This window comes from Charadrius vociferus, unplaced genomic scaffold, assembly GCF_000708025.1.
Source record: "Charadrius vociferus isolate BGI_N301 unplaced genomic scaffold, ASM70802v2 scaffold15, whole genome shotgun sequence".
NCBI lineage: Eukaryota > Metazoa > Chordata > Aves > Charadriiformes > Charadriidae > Charadrius > Charadrius vociferus.
This window is the reverse complement of record NW_009650064.1, coordinates 4155679-4170497: the sequence shown is the minus strand read 5'-3', so window position 1 is coordinate 4170497 and position 14819 is coordinate 4155679. Positions and strand designations below refer to the sequence as shown.

Genomic DNA, 14819 nt, shown 5'->3' with positions numbered 1-14819 from the left:
CTGTCGAGATCAACCTCAACAGGTACATAAAGAACATAAAAGATGATAAAAAGCTTTGCAAAACAGTGTGGAGAGATCAGTCAGCTTTCTAAGTATTATTGACTTACGAACTTTGGCTTAACTCTTTGTTTTGTTTAATACTGCTCCATGCTTTATGGCATATGTTTAGACCATATGTTGTGCTTTGTATATCACCACTAAAAAAGGAAAACGTAACATCAAAAGTCATGTCACTTTAGGGTAAACACTAGATGTCTGATACAAAAAGATGTCTGATACAAAAAGAAGTATTTTTATGTAGGTCCTGCCATCTGTAATCGTACAAACTCCCACTAAAATTGGTAGGAAGCTTGATGTGCAGGGGCTGTAGAAATAGTCTTACAGTCAGTCATTAACTGTACTTGATTATAATACTCTTCTTTAGAAGACTTCCCCACTCCCATAACACGCCACAACCTGGCCCTCACTTCCATTCAAGTGCAATTATAACACTACCTGTTTCCAAGATGCAGAATGCCTGGCCTCCGACAATGCTGTTACAATTAGAGTGGAATTTGTTGTACTGTTTTTTATTTGCACTGTAATTAAGTATTAATCCCCAAGGAACTGGTCATCAGCAGTAAATAATAGCCCACTTGCTAGTTAAATTTGGCAACGGGCAGTTAACACTGGGGCCGGGGCGGGGCGGGGAGACCCTCAATGCCATCGGTATGAAAATGCTGTGGTGGCTTCATTGGAGGGCACTCTCTGAGTGTGATGTGACGTGAATTATCCATAATAGTAATCTTCAGCAGTGGCTCCCAGAAAATATTGTAACAGCTAAGGCTGAATGTGAATTATCAGAAAATTGTATTTGTTGTCTGCTTTAATAGCTGGCTCTGTTGCAAATCCATTAGGGAATTACTGTGTATATAGAGACGTTCCTGTCCAAACTATCCTGTTGATTGATAAGAAAGAAAGAGAAACCTGGCATAGATGTGTAATATCCCATTTCTTAGAAGACCCCCTGGGTGGTACCCTCTGTGGTGATTAAGGCTGCCAGATTCCATTAACATTAACGGGACTTGTACAATGAGTTTCCCATGTATTATAGAGAACGTCTCTCTTGATAGTTTTTTGAGAAAGCAAGATGCCAGGTGAACTCAAAATACATGATGTAATAAAACTTCTTTTCCCTCCTGTCTAGAAGTCAAGACCAGACCCTGTCACTGAAAATGTTCCTCAGTCAGTTAAGTCTCACTGCGTTTGATGATATTACAAACCACAAAGTGTCATCTGAACTTCTGCGTCTCACAGCAGATAATGTTTTCCTCCACATGGCCCCAGCCACCAGCTACCTGAGACCCCTGTCACAGGAGTTCCAGCAGGATGCCATGGAAGGCCTCCCACAATTTCATAGTCTCCAAGTGTATTGTGAAGACTTGCAACTGGACAATCAGTTGTACAGCAAATCCAATTTCCATTTTGCGGTCCTCCTGTGCCAAGGAGAAAAAAATGAGACCGTGCAGTGGTCCAGAGTGAACAACCTCATTGTTTGTAACAAAGATTTGGAAAGCTATAAGGAAAACTGCTTTATAAAACTCTGCATTGCTTTTTCTGAGGAAGAGAATTTCATGTTTCACGTGAATGACCTCAGCTTTGAGCTCAAACCAGCTAGGCTGTATGTGGAAGACACCTTTGTTTACTACATTAAGACTTTGTTTGATACGTATCTGCCAGAAAACAAAACTGCTCGTCAATCCATGAATACTTCAGATACTACCCTGATACTGCCTGAACAAGTGAGAGAGCATGCAAGAGCTTTAGTCAAGCCAGTGAAGTTAAGAAAATTAACAATTCAACCTGTTAATCTCCTTGTCAGTATTCATGCTTCGTTGAAACTGTATATAGCCTCAGATCACACCCCTCTCTCCTTCTCTGTGTTTGAGCGAGGACCCATCTTCACCACTGCCAGGCAACTTGTCCATGCCTTGGCCATGCATTATGCTGCTGGAGCACTTTTCAGAGCAGGTCAGTACTTTTCCATAACATGTAGCATTTTTATTAGGTACCAGGATTCTGTGATTGCGTCTCAAGCTGAATAACCTAGATGTTAGCCATACAATTACTCTTTTCCTCAAACACTGTTTGATAATGATATTTTCAGACACCTTTCATGTCCTGCCATACGACAGAAGGGAAATAAAATGGCTGAGCAGACACCAGTGAAGATTTGTAAAGTTGTGCTAAACATTAGCCAGCTGCCTGAAGGCTTTACGAAACTCTGAACGCAGCATAAAAATGTATTCTAGCTGGCTTAGATTTTGTCAGTTTGTATTATAGCACTAGTCAGAATCAACCCACATTCCTCACATAAACTCCCCAAAAAACTACATTTAATCAAATTATTCAGCATGTTGCTCTGCATTCAGAAGTAAATTATAGCCCTGAACGTTGTTTTGTTTTTAAAACTCCTTTTGGCTGCAGTTTATGATTAGGAATCTGTCTTTCTTCATGCAACCTTCATGCTAAACTGGCATACAGATGTTTGTTGTCCTTTGATCCAAGAACTATGAAGTTTGCTGTTACTAACTTTTTTACGTATAGGATCAATAGTGAGCGATTAGTCTATTAGGTTAGCAGGTACATTCTCTTTCCCATAAATATTAATTTAGAAATAATGAAATTTGGTCTCTGCTGTGTCTTAGTGTGGAATGGAATTTGTACTTGAGACAGCAGGAAGCTCCTCCATGATCATACACAAGTAAAATACTCCACATTGAAACATGGGATTTATTTTCCTGCAGTACTAATGGTCAGATTTTCTGAAATCCTGATGCTTCCATTTGTGCTGCAAGCATAGCTGCGAGCTGATTTCTATGCACAGTTTCCAAAATTGTACACATGCATTTCAGGTATTTATAAATAGAGAGATGCTGATCTGGTCTTTTACTGTGTGCATACCTGATTTGCATAACTGATTATGGCAACTGTGTACACAATCCTGCACCATAACATTGTGCACCAATTCATTATTTTCTTTTCTTATTTTGATTGCAAAATCTGCAGGTTTTTCTTTTTACTACTTGTTTGGATTTGTTTACAGTCAAATCCCATCGTACAAAAGGGGACATCTAGTTTCATGCTAATTAAGAGTGAACTGTGGCCAAATATGGTCCAGAGTGTGAATGTTTCTCCCCACAACTGGCTAGGGGTGGTGATACAAGTGGTGATAGACTGCAGCAGGAAATTGGGGTTATACTGGCTTTTCATCTGCAACATCCCAGGTGAGGCACATATGCTAGTGAGGGATTCCTGAGCCTGGTCTTGGTCTTTCTGCCTGTGCTACCCTTGCAGTGTCCAGCAGTGCACAGGCCACTCCTTGCTCTTCTTGGGCTTCTAATGGAGCTGAAATCAAGCAGGTTTAAATACTAAGAAGTTTGCTTCAGTGGAAGTTCTCTTCAGGCAAATACTTAAGCCTATATTGATTTACTACTTAAATCCCACTCAAAGCACTGAAACTAAAATGTATTTTTGAAAGGGGTTACCATGATTGAAATGGTGAATTGTGTGGATTAATGTTTGCTTGGGCAAAGAAGATGCTTTATTTTGAAGAGTTTGTGACACTTGTCAGAAGGCTGACTGTGTCAACGAAGTTAAAAAGGAAGAAAAAAGTCAAGCAAAAAGCTTTATATGATCTGCAAACTCTGAGTCCTTTCCTCACCATTAGGTGAATTACACTTGGATCGGTCTCTTATGGAAGAGGACCTCACTCTGTTGCATTTTAACCACATTAATCTGCAAAACGAGGGATTGTTTCGCCCCCTTTCTGCTCACCACTGCCCCATCCATAAATCGTTGTAGCATCTGCACAAAGAGCATTCCAACACAGCTATGCTTTATGCTTCAAGCAGTATATAGTCTCATTTTGCCCTTAGCTGTGTGCAAGACCATTACTGTCCTGCGGGAGGGGGCAGGATTTGCCCCAAAGCCAGTGTAGGCAGTGTATCAGGCTGCCCCGTATGTTGCAAAGGAGCGGCCAGAATCCATGGCTCGTAAGCAATGAATGGGGCTGGAGACCTCTGCTCAAATATGCTGGTTAGCATTGCTTGTCTCAAATTAGCAAAACTTGCAATGGAAATGTCCCATCCTTTGCTAATTAAGTTATCTTCTATTTAAAAGTTAATAAAATTCTATATAAAGATATTACTGGTATCAGCCAGATCTAACCCTATAGTTGCCTATAAAGAATATGCAGTGGCCTTCTGCTAATATAGTCATAATTATTTCGTATTAGTGGATATAATTACTAAGCATACTTTGTGAAATGGTAAACTGACATAATATTATATTTCTGCAAAGTAAATTGCAGCACAGAATTTGTGAATTGAGGGATTATTCCTGATTCATCATTTTCCTATTCCTGACTCACTCCCACGCCTTCCTCCTTGGATTGGGTGGTCCATGCCGGCAGTGAGGAGCCATTAGTTTTGCTCTGAGCATTGGCCAAGGAGAGTCACCCTTGCTGCAGGTTGCACGTTCTTCCCATGTGCTCTCCAAGGGTGAGCACACTCCTTCCAGAGCTTCCCAAAACTGACAGCCCACAGGCCAGGGCCAGCCTGCAACAGCCCATCCCCAGGATACCAGGCAACCCCTCAGCTTTGTGTTTAACCAGTTTCATTCCTGGTTTTACTCTGTTTTTCGTTCCTGAACACACTGGCTGGCCAAAGAGGTGAGTGGAGTTGGAGTCTCCTGTGTCCCGGCCTGGCCTGGCGGTGCCTGCTAGGGGTGTTGCAGGGCAGCAAGGCACTAACCCACTGTGTCGTGCAGCCCCTTTGTGTCATATCATCACCTCAGGACAAGGAACGCCGAGAACATTTAGGAAAAGAAAAAAATACAGGGCTGGTTGTAAGGGATTATTGCAACATTATTGATCAGAAAAAGCAGAAGGAGCATCTCTTCCATCTGTACATGCCTCCCCGCCCCTCCAGCTTTTCATCACTTCGCACAGTGGCAAGGATAATTTGTCAAAAATACTACAGCGAGGGAGTCGCAGGCCCAGCCTGGAGTGCTGGCTTCCCCTGGTCCCCAGCAGGGAAGCACTGCCAGGGGGACACTCCTCTCTAGAGCAGGCACCACAGGGCCATAGCACTCGTTGCCGCTCTGCTTGTCTCATTGCCAGTAGTACTTGTTTTTTGTTTTCATAGTCCATCCCACCCTCCCCCTTATGTCCACTGCGGTTCCCGCTTTTTATACTACGTATACTCGAGTTCTCAACCTGCCAGGGCTGAAATGTGGGACATATTCAACAAGAATAATAGATTTTCCAGGAGCTTAGAATGATAGTATGCGATTAATTCATTTCATATGAGTAACATTTTCTCCTGTTCAGTTTCATGATTCAGCCTTCCACAGGAGTGACTGGGAGGGGTTACTAGAAAACAAGAAAAGCATCTGGATAGCAGGAGTTCACGGTGACGAGATGGGAATGAGGAGGGCAGCGCAGATCAAGGGCCCTCGGTGGGAGAGCAGGAGGCCAATCTGTCCATCTTTCAGTCTCCTTGCCCTGTCGTGCCTTGTGTCGCTCTGACAGTGCCAGTTGAAATTCATGGTACTGGGGCTCAAAGACCAGGCAGTTCCCGTTTAACGTTTATTGCCATTTCTGAATAGCTCTCTCTGGGCTGCTGAAAAAAAAGTTATGCAGCACTATTTCCCTAATAAATCTGCTGCCAACCAGCCTGAGAAAGACAAGACCTGCAAACAGCTTTCCAGCAACAGATTGCTGCACACTCAGCCATCCAGCAAGCTGCTGGCAACCCTGCGTTTATATAGGAAACCAGATCCGCAGATACCTCTCCTGGGATATGCATAAGGAATACTCCCCTATGAGTAACCTAATCAGCATGTAGATGTCATTGCTGTTTACACAACTGTACTGAGCAAAAGACATTTGTCTGGCTTTCACTGAACTCTAAAAGAAAATGATCAGCTTATAAGGGTTTGGGTGGATTTAAAATAACTTCTTAAGCACTTGTCAAAGATCTGCATCCCCTTTCCTAACACTCCATCAAGCAATTGACCTCCACACTCCAGTAAAGCAGTACATTGTATCAGTGTAAACTCCCTGTCACAATTCTATCACATAGGGATGTGAAATCACAACGCTGCCTTATAGCGTCTAAAACCGACCCAGCGATCTGAACTTGCAGTCCTGTTCCTCTGTAGCTGTGAGGCTCTAGCATCCGCCTCTCTAGGACACTTTTAGCAGAAATACGGGAAGCTCCTGGAAGGAAGTCATTCTAAAGCTATTTGTGAGTTTGCCAAAAGGATTTCTTTGATTTACGAAGTATGAAAGATTGCCATTTCTGAATTCATACTGGATGAGTTATTTCCCGTGTTTTGCTCAAGGGAAGTTCATAATGCGATGAATTCTAGTGTGAAAAAGAGAATTAAGGAATAACCTTTTCACAACTGCTGCTTCTGCAGTTTTTGCAGCCCTAACATGTGTCTTGTTTCTCCACACAGGCTGGGTTGTTGGGTCGTTGGAAATTCTCGGAAGCCCGGCTAGTCTGGTGAGAAGCATAGGGAACGGCATAGCTGATTTCTTTAGGCTCCCCTATGAAGGGCTGACCAGAGGCCCAGGAGCGTTTGTCAGTGGAGTTTCCAGAGGAACAACATCATTTGTAAAACACATTTCCAAAGGTAGAGCTTTCACTTTGTTGTTCCAACTACTGCTTTGTTGTCGTGCATTGTTAAAGGATGTGTTAAAGTTTTAAACAATATTGCTTGCAGCTTTGTTTGGCTTGCTAGGCTGCAGCGAAATGCTGGGAGGGTAACAAAGCTCATATATAACATCTTATGTATTAAACAGATCACCGCTTAACTACAGTGTGTAAGAATGTTTCAGAAACTTCAGAATTTTAAGCCTCCCGGTGGGAAACTGAGATTGGCTCAGCCAGTATTTCATGTGATAACTGCAGAAATATTAAAGGTGTTCTGTACTTCTGCTAACCATCAGAAATTCTACACTGTGTCGCCTCATCATATTTATTACTTCTTTTTTTAAAAAAAAAAAAAAGAGAAAGAAAAAGTAGATACAGTTGTCATAACTGTGTAAGTAGGTTGGGTAGGTTTTGACAGCAGGGCTGGGCTGGCCGGAGAGCAGGAGCAGCTTTTGTTTTGCGAAGTCTGTAAGTCTGTATCCACAGTGCCATCGCGTGGCTCCCGCCGCCAGGGAGAGACCCCAGCCGCTCACTGCTGCTGCTCCAGCCTCCCTCAGGACACGTCCTCCCGGGCTCCTTCTGTAAATATTTGTTTACCTTTCCATCACCCCCTCCCCTCCGTTTAGGTTAGCCTCACAGAAGTTGGGGAACTGGAGAGGGATGTTCGGATGACTTGCTGTTCCCACCAGCCGGGCAAACCTGGTGCAGGCGAATGTAAAAGGCGTGACGGGGACCGTCGGAGCAGTGTGGAGATGCTTAACAAATAGTAAAGCATGTTACACATGGGCGACTTTTCAATTGACTTGCTGTTCTGCTCGTAAGCTCAGTATTTCAGTGAGGCATAGAACGTCTCCATGTTTTAAATTAAAGCATTTTGATCCAGACCCAAATGTATATCTCCATGTATTTAGGTACACTGACGTCAATTACCAATCTGGCAACAAGTCTTGCTCGGAATATGGATAGGCTGTCACTGGATGAGGAGCATTACAACAGACAAGAAGAATGGAGAAGGCAGCTTCCAGAGAGCTTGGGAGAAGGACTGAGACAGGGGCTCTCTCGTTTAGGCATTAGCCTTCTAGGTAACGTACTATTAAATATCAAGTTGAGTGATAATACTGTTTTCTGATCTTCTCACCAGCCTTTTCTCCATGTGAGTTACAATTGCAAAATCTGTTTGTTTTGGTGATTTCTTATGAAATAGCCTCACAGTATGTATATGAGATACTGTTTCTTTTCATCAAGGTTTAGTGACTTTTGTATGGTTTTTGCTGATAAAATAATTGCAGATATAGAACGAGTTTGCACTCTCTTTGTGAAATAGTACTTTCATTGCTACATGATGTATATCTGAGAAGAAAAGAGTAATTCTGCATTGTGCAGGGTGACTTGTAACTAAGTCAGCACAAAGACGTCATCACGCTGATGTTTACTTTCCAATGAGTTATAGGAATGCCTTCTGAACCTGCTTGGTTTTGCTGCACTGTAGATATCGGGGATTTTTGGTTTTGTTTGAAAACCACTTGAACTTAAGTGCAGATGTTAAGTAAGCTTTGATGAGGAATTCTGCTTTAACAAAGAGACCCAGATCATCCTGATTCAGTGTAATTGTATTTATCAAGCAGCCAAGTGGTTTGGTTAGAAGTGAAGATTACTCTGGCCGTTTCAAAATAGTACCTAAAAATTTGAAAACTAACCCACACTGGAAAAAATCTCTGCGAGAAGTTTTGCAGTAAGGGGCTGGATTTTCTAGGTTACTTCTACTTGTCACACAGCAAAGGAATGCAGAACTGTATTGTTTGGCAGAGTTCCTCGGTACGTATTAAAGTGTATGAATCCCTTAGAGATCAAAGTGACCAAAAGCAGTCCAGTTCAAAAGGTTAGAAGAGCTGAAGCTTGAAAGGATTTGTCCTCTTTCCTAATCTTCAGTAGTGTACACAACTCCTAAATTTGCAACCGCAACCCTGAAAGCCCCAAAGAGGAAGTGGTAAAAATGTTACAAGTTTGGGTTAAGTTACTGGAAATTATTTTAAGCAATAACATTAGATGATGTGAAGCACTGTCATTTGATAATGCCTGTAAACCAGCAAGCGAGAGTCCTGGGAGAAATGTGCATAAAGGAGAAATTTCATATATTAGTAGCTCCTATCCCAATAGTAAGCTGTTACTGGTGTTGCAAATCAAAGGCAGTTCAGGGAAGGTTTTATTTTTCCTTCTTGTTTTATTGGGCTACGGGCAGTCAGGTTGAGTAGCTGGATGAAAGATTATACTTTCAGAAGCACTATGTCAGCCTGGTGTACGTGTGCTGCTGAAACGGTTTGGTGATCTTGGCTCAGTTATTAATAAGACAGCAAGATAGCGTGGTGGCTATCCCCTTCGCTGGCCCTCAGAGCTAAAAGCATTAGCTGTGCAGCCTGAACTAAAGAGCAAAACTTTGTAGCTTTGGCTGTAACAAGGCAAAGTTTCTGCTGTTTGGAAAAGCCGGGAACTCGTAACATGTGTGCACAAATACACCGTGCCTGTACCTCCCTGCGCACAAGGCTTTGGTTGTTCGTGGGAGTACGCCTGAGTTAAAAACAAAACCAAAAAGAAGAGTTAGAATTTCGGTGTCCCTGATTTTCTAAGAAATCAGACTTCATGTTAGAAACTTGGAGTTTCATATTAGTATTTAAACAGTGTTCCTCCCCAAGCTGGGATCTTGTTCTTACTCCCGCTGTTATTATTTAGAGATTCCTCCCTGCTAAATACCTCTGTTCTTAGCAGTGGAGGCAACAAAGCACTCAGATAAATAGCTACAGTTACTCTGTAGCTGGATTTCACAAGTATGGGACCCTCTTACTATCAGAAATAGTCCAGTGAATTTTTATCAGGCATATTTTTTTTATTTAAGCCTGATTTTTTAAAAGCGTGTTTTCTCTGTATACACAGCAGCATTCATGTAAATTGTGCCGAGATCTAAATTATGAATACACCTACATTTCAATTTTTACAAACGCATCAGAAAGCTGTTTCTCTTCTGACCATTTAGTTTAAAGAATATTGTGGCTTCCCCAAAAAAAACAGTCATAGTTGAAGGAAGGTGCAACTGTGCTGCTTGCTTTCACCAGCACATTCAGAGTAAACATGAACATGCTTACTCTAAAAATAACTCCAGGTTCTTCATACATAACGCAACGAAGCAGAGCTGCTATGTTATTTTCCTTCACGAGGTTGAAGAGTTCAGATGAGCGCAAGAATGCAGAAAGCGAGACCCTTTGAAGCCATAATTTCTATCACTTTCTAATTGTAAAATTGAGAAGTGTGAAAAAGGTTTCTAGGATAGTCAAAGAACTGTTGTGTTTGTAAAAGCTATCTGACTGATGCAAGCAGCTTAAATAATTGCAAATGCAGATTTCGTGCCTAGGCACAGGCATGTAAGAGCCCTCGGTTCACCAATACACCGTGGTATCTACGCAGAAAGGAGAGTTAGTTGCATTTCTGATTTTTCTGAAGATCTGGCTCATGGTGGCCCTGATTCAGCAAAGCACTTAAGCATGTGCTTAAGAGCTTTGCTGAATCGGGGCCAAAATCATGTACTGTTGTCTCCTCCTCAGTGCAAGTTGTTCCCTGTGGTACATTCTTAAGTGCTTTGTCCTGTCTCGTTTTAAATGACTCAAGCACTGTCAGGGTGTTGTTTGATTTGATTGTTATCTTTGGCCAGCTGTCATCTTCTTTTCTAGTTTGGGGGAGACTTCTGGGTCATTTTAGTAACATTTATGCAGGAAAAGAAGCAAAAGTTTATGATAGGTGTATTTTTTCTTTTATATGATTAGACAAAAATACAGTGAAATTGTATTTAAAATATTTAGATGATGGGCACTCCCCACCAAGGGACTGCCTTTTGCATTTTGCATGATGGACTCAAGCTTAAAATAACAATTTATAACCGTGTAAGAGGGAATATTGAAACTGTAGGGCTTATTTTCAACTACTGGTCCTAGTGAAAAGTAGTGTATTGAAGTATTTCCCTTTAGGAAGTTGAGCATTTTTGAATAACTGAAAAGCTGACAACTATTAGAAAAGCCATTTTTCACAATGACAAAAGTGCTCGACGTTTCAGTTACTCCTTCCTGCATTTGGGGAAAGTGAATTGATAGTAATACTGACTGACGGTGTAGCTGTGCTACTAGAGAAGGTAAAGCCCGGATTTCAGAAGCTTGAATTTTTGTTCTGAAGGGTGGTGGTTGTTGTTCTTGCTGTGCAACTGTTGCTGAATCAGGGCCACTCTACGTTTGCCTATCTACAAGTGAGACACCAAGGGCCGGTGCTAATCCTGAAGGTGTGTGCTATTCCACACACTAATTCTGCAAATATATTAATGCACACCAACAGGTGCCCTCTTCTTTTAGCTGTATTTTTATGTTTTCTGTGATGAGACTGTGCTTCAGCATAGTTTCGGTGTGAAACACTTGCGGCAATCCTGAAGGACAACAGAGAAAAGAAAAGGAAGCAAAATGGTTTCAGCTTGGCTGGCTTCCAGCCTTATGGCAAAGCATGGCCAGTTTCTCCTGGTGGGGGATTTTTTCCAATTATTTCTTGGTCCGAAAGAGTTTTTCACAAGCAACTCGAGCTTTGCTAAGTTCTGTAAGCCACGCTATGTTCACCAAATATTGTCAGTCTGTGCACGAATCAGTTGCTGCTCATAATCAAATTCTTCTTGAAGTAATACAGTGATATAGTCTGAACTATCTGAATTTTGTAGTTATCAAAGTATCTTTTTTATGGTTACTGAGCAACATGTATTAACCAGAGTGCACCCCAGCTGATGTTTAGCAGATGTTACGGTGTTGCTGGAACCTCTTTGGTCCAGTAATGGAAGAATATGTTTTTGTTTTGTTGCTTTGGTGTTTAATTTTATTGAGGTTTTCTTTATACATACATAATCTGTGTGTACATATGTGGACATGCATATAAAATTGAATGCCTAGGGTAAGGAAGGAAAGAAAAATGGAGAATGGTTAAAAAAAAAGGGGGGGGGGGGGGGAGGGCCAGGGACTTTACAGAGAAGAGAAAGCGACAGGGACAGCAGTAGGACACCGTAGCTATCTCTAGACTGTGAGAATGAGAGTGGGAGAGTGGGAAGGGAGGAACCACTACATCTCTAGACTGTGAGAATGAGAGTGGGAAGGGAGGAACCACTACCTGTGGTTCCATGCTCTGCTTCCCTGATACCCTACTGAAATCTGAGGGGAGAGACCTTCTGTAGTAAGTCCATCCAGCATGGTGCTCCAACACTAACTTTATGTTAGAAAGAAAGAAATCCCATGGGCACCAGGGGACATCTGCTTCACAGTTTCTGATGCTAGGAGATGCAGTGAATCTCCCACGTGTCACCATTATCTCATTGCTGTTGGGTTTTGAGTTTGCTCAGCCTTTGACCTATTTTTTTTGCCTTTGCCCACACATGACGCACACAGGAAAGGAGCTGCACAGATCTGGCCTCCCCATGCAAAGGTGGTAGGATCAGCCACTCCTTAATGGAAGGAGTACAGTTAGAGTTTGTTATGTGATTTGTGGGCATTACCACAGCACATGACTGAGTGATGTCAGTGAGTTCCAGTTCAAGATAAGAGATTACAAAGGGTGAGCAGAGAGGGAAGAGAAGATCATTGGTTATATTTTTTGCAGGTCGAAAGAGAGGACTTGCAAAAGGATTTGAGGTACAAAAGGGCAGTGGCTTCACAGACAAGTTCAGAGCATGCATAAAATGGCAGAATTACAGAAGGTGTGGAAGTACTAAACAACTGGCTAATTAAGCTATATATTATTCGGGGTACTACATAAATAATCTTATATAACACAGTCACAGCAGTTTCCATTCTGTTTCCTTGTCCTCTGGGCCTAATTCCAGCTGAGAAGTGCCTGGAGCATACCACAGGTTCTTTGGAGTAGGCTCTTATTTATTATTACCTTATAACATTGCTCAAGTGTATTGCAGTAAATAATTTACTAGTGCTAGGACTTAGGTGGATTACATTTAATAAGGCAATAACTTCTGTTCTGAAAGTGCGGTTGCTGTGGATGACCTCGATAGATAGGGTGAAGGAGGTCACAGGGTAACATAATACTGTAACTCAGCAGAACACCAAGTATTGTTTTATGCCTTCAAATGCATCACAATTGTACAAAAGAAAAGACTGGACGAACAATCCCAATTGTGTAATGCGGTGTTGGGGTATTATTTTAGTCAAGCAGCAGGAGCAGCTGGTAAGTACTAATGAAACAGAATTGAATTGAAAATTGTGTCATTTCCATGGCATGGCATTAAGGGCACTTGATGGCCTTTGTGATACAAAGGGTGAACATTCAGCTGCACGCTCAGCTTCAGGGACTGAGATCGATAAAAACTGGGTAGCACATTAAAAAGAGACCAGCATTTTCTGGGCAAATCCTACGCATTAATCAGTAAAAGGTACACATATACAAGTTGGAAGCAATCTCTCTAAGAGGAAAGGGAGGCGTTTGTGGAGGATGCAAGTTTCTTGAATTGCTGATAGATAGTGTCCCAGGGACAAGGATCTGGGGAAATGTGTGCTGCTTCTCACCCTCGTCTTTTCTTTGGACAGATACCAGTGTACAAGTACAATATTAGTTCTTCTTGTTCAAAGTCAGCGACTTCTCTGTTTATCCAGTACCGGTAACTAAAACCATCTGAAAAACGGTTAGCAGCTAGCTGACTAGCACATGTCACGCTGGTAAAGACATAGGGCCAAATACCTCGGCTGTGATTGTCCGAATCTGTGGAATTACGCCTGGATTTGCTTCCACATACAAAACAGAATCTTCAAAGATGTCTGGGTTGCAGTAAAAATGGCTGGTTACCACAGTGACACTCGGTCCTACTCCTTAAATAATTGTTTTATCTTGATAGTCACAGCTGATGGTGCAAACTGAGAGCTAGCGGCAGAGCCTGCAAACTTGCTTTTCACTGAGCAGAGAACCTCGGATCAGGCAGACCGTTTTCTAACTGATGTCACGTTGTCCAATCCTTGTACTCTTAGCGATTTCCAAATAGCTTATCTATCAAAATTACAATAACTAGAGACATGTCTGTGGTTAAGTGGCTAGAGTAAACTCAAGATCAAAGAAATGTACCACCTCACATACCTGTTTACATTTAGGAAGATTTAAGCTGGAGTTCTCTGTTGATACTAAAAGCTGGGAAGGTCACTGTGTCACTTGTAAAAGTTTGACCCATGCGCATTAAAGTAAAATATGATAGTTTTCACAAAAAAGTAACAAAAAGTCTCAAAGTCTAATTCTGCTAATCTTAGTAATATATCAAAAGTTGCATTAGCTTATGAACATTTCTGGCAGTGGAAGAGGATATAAAAATGATCTATTGAATACAGGCAGGTTTTATTTTCCTGAAGTCAATCTCAGGCTTACGTGAAAATCTCATTTCCATAACAGCTCAAGTCGTCTAAAACGGGTGGATTTTATTCCGAGCCCAACATTTTCAGAATTGCTACACAGAATGAGCTGAATTAAACTAACTCAGCAAAAGCATTTAGTGAAAGTAGCTAAAAGATGAAAGCATACTGTCAAGTTAAGTGATCTGCATGTTTAAAAAAGTAAAATACATTTGAAAAAAGGAAGTTGAGATTTAACTTAAACTGAAGCTAAGTTATTGTTTAGCTAATTGGTCGCACACTAAGTAGCTGTATAAGAAGGGTGGGGTACAGTCTTGTCCTGGTTTGAGGTAAAACAGAACCAATTTTCTGTTCAGTAATTTTACTTTTTAGCTAAGCCTCTTCTAGCTAATTGAACTCTCTGAAATTAACGGTGTAATCTAAGCAACATTCAGGTCCAGTTGTAAGATTTCCTCTTATTCTGGGATATTAATCTTTACTAATTACTGGGGACTCTTGTTTTTTCAGGTGCAATCGCTGGGATTGTGGATCAGCCGATGCAGAATTTTCAGCGAGTGTCTGAGGCCCAAGCGTCAGCCGGGCATAAAGCCAGAGGGGTCATCTCGGGTGTGGGGAAAGGAATCATGGGTGTCTTCACAAAGCCTATCGGAGGGGCAGCTGAGCTCGTTTCCCAGACAGGTTACGGTGAGTTTGTCTATTTCCAACA

General features: G+C 41.7%; 1 protein-coding gene across 1 annotated transcript in view; it reads left to right on the top strand.

Moving 5' to 3' along the window:
- The window catches only part of VPS13B (vacuolar protein sorting 13 homolog B (yeast)), a 502169-nt gene that overhangs the window by 477788 nt on the left and 9562 nt on the right, over nucleotides 1–14819 (top strand). The window contains 5 exon segments of the mRNA XM_009891830.1: nucleotides 547–575; nucleotides 1130–2010; nucleotides 6505–6681; nucleotides 7613–7783; nucleotides 14621–14797. Coding sequence (XP_009890132.1) covers nucleotides 547–575; nucleotides 1130–2010; nucleotides 6505–6681; nucleotides 7613–7783; nucleotides 14621–14797 — 1435 coding nt within the window.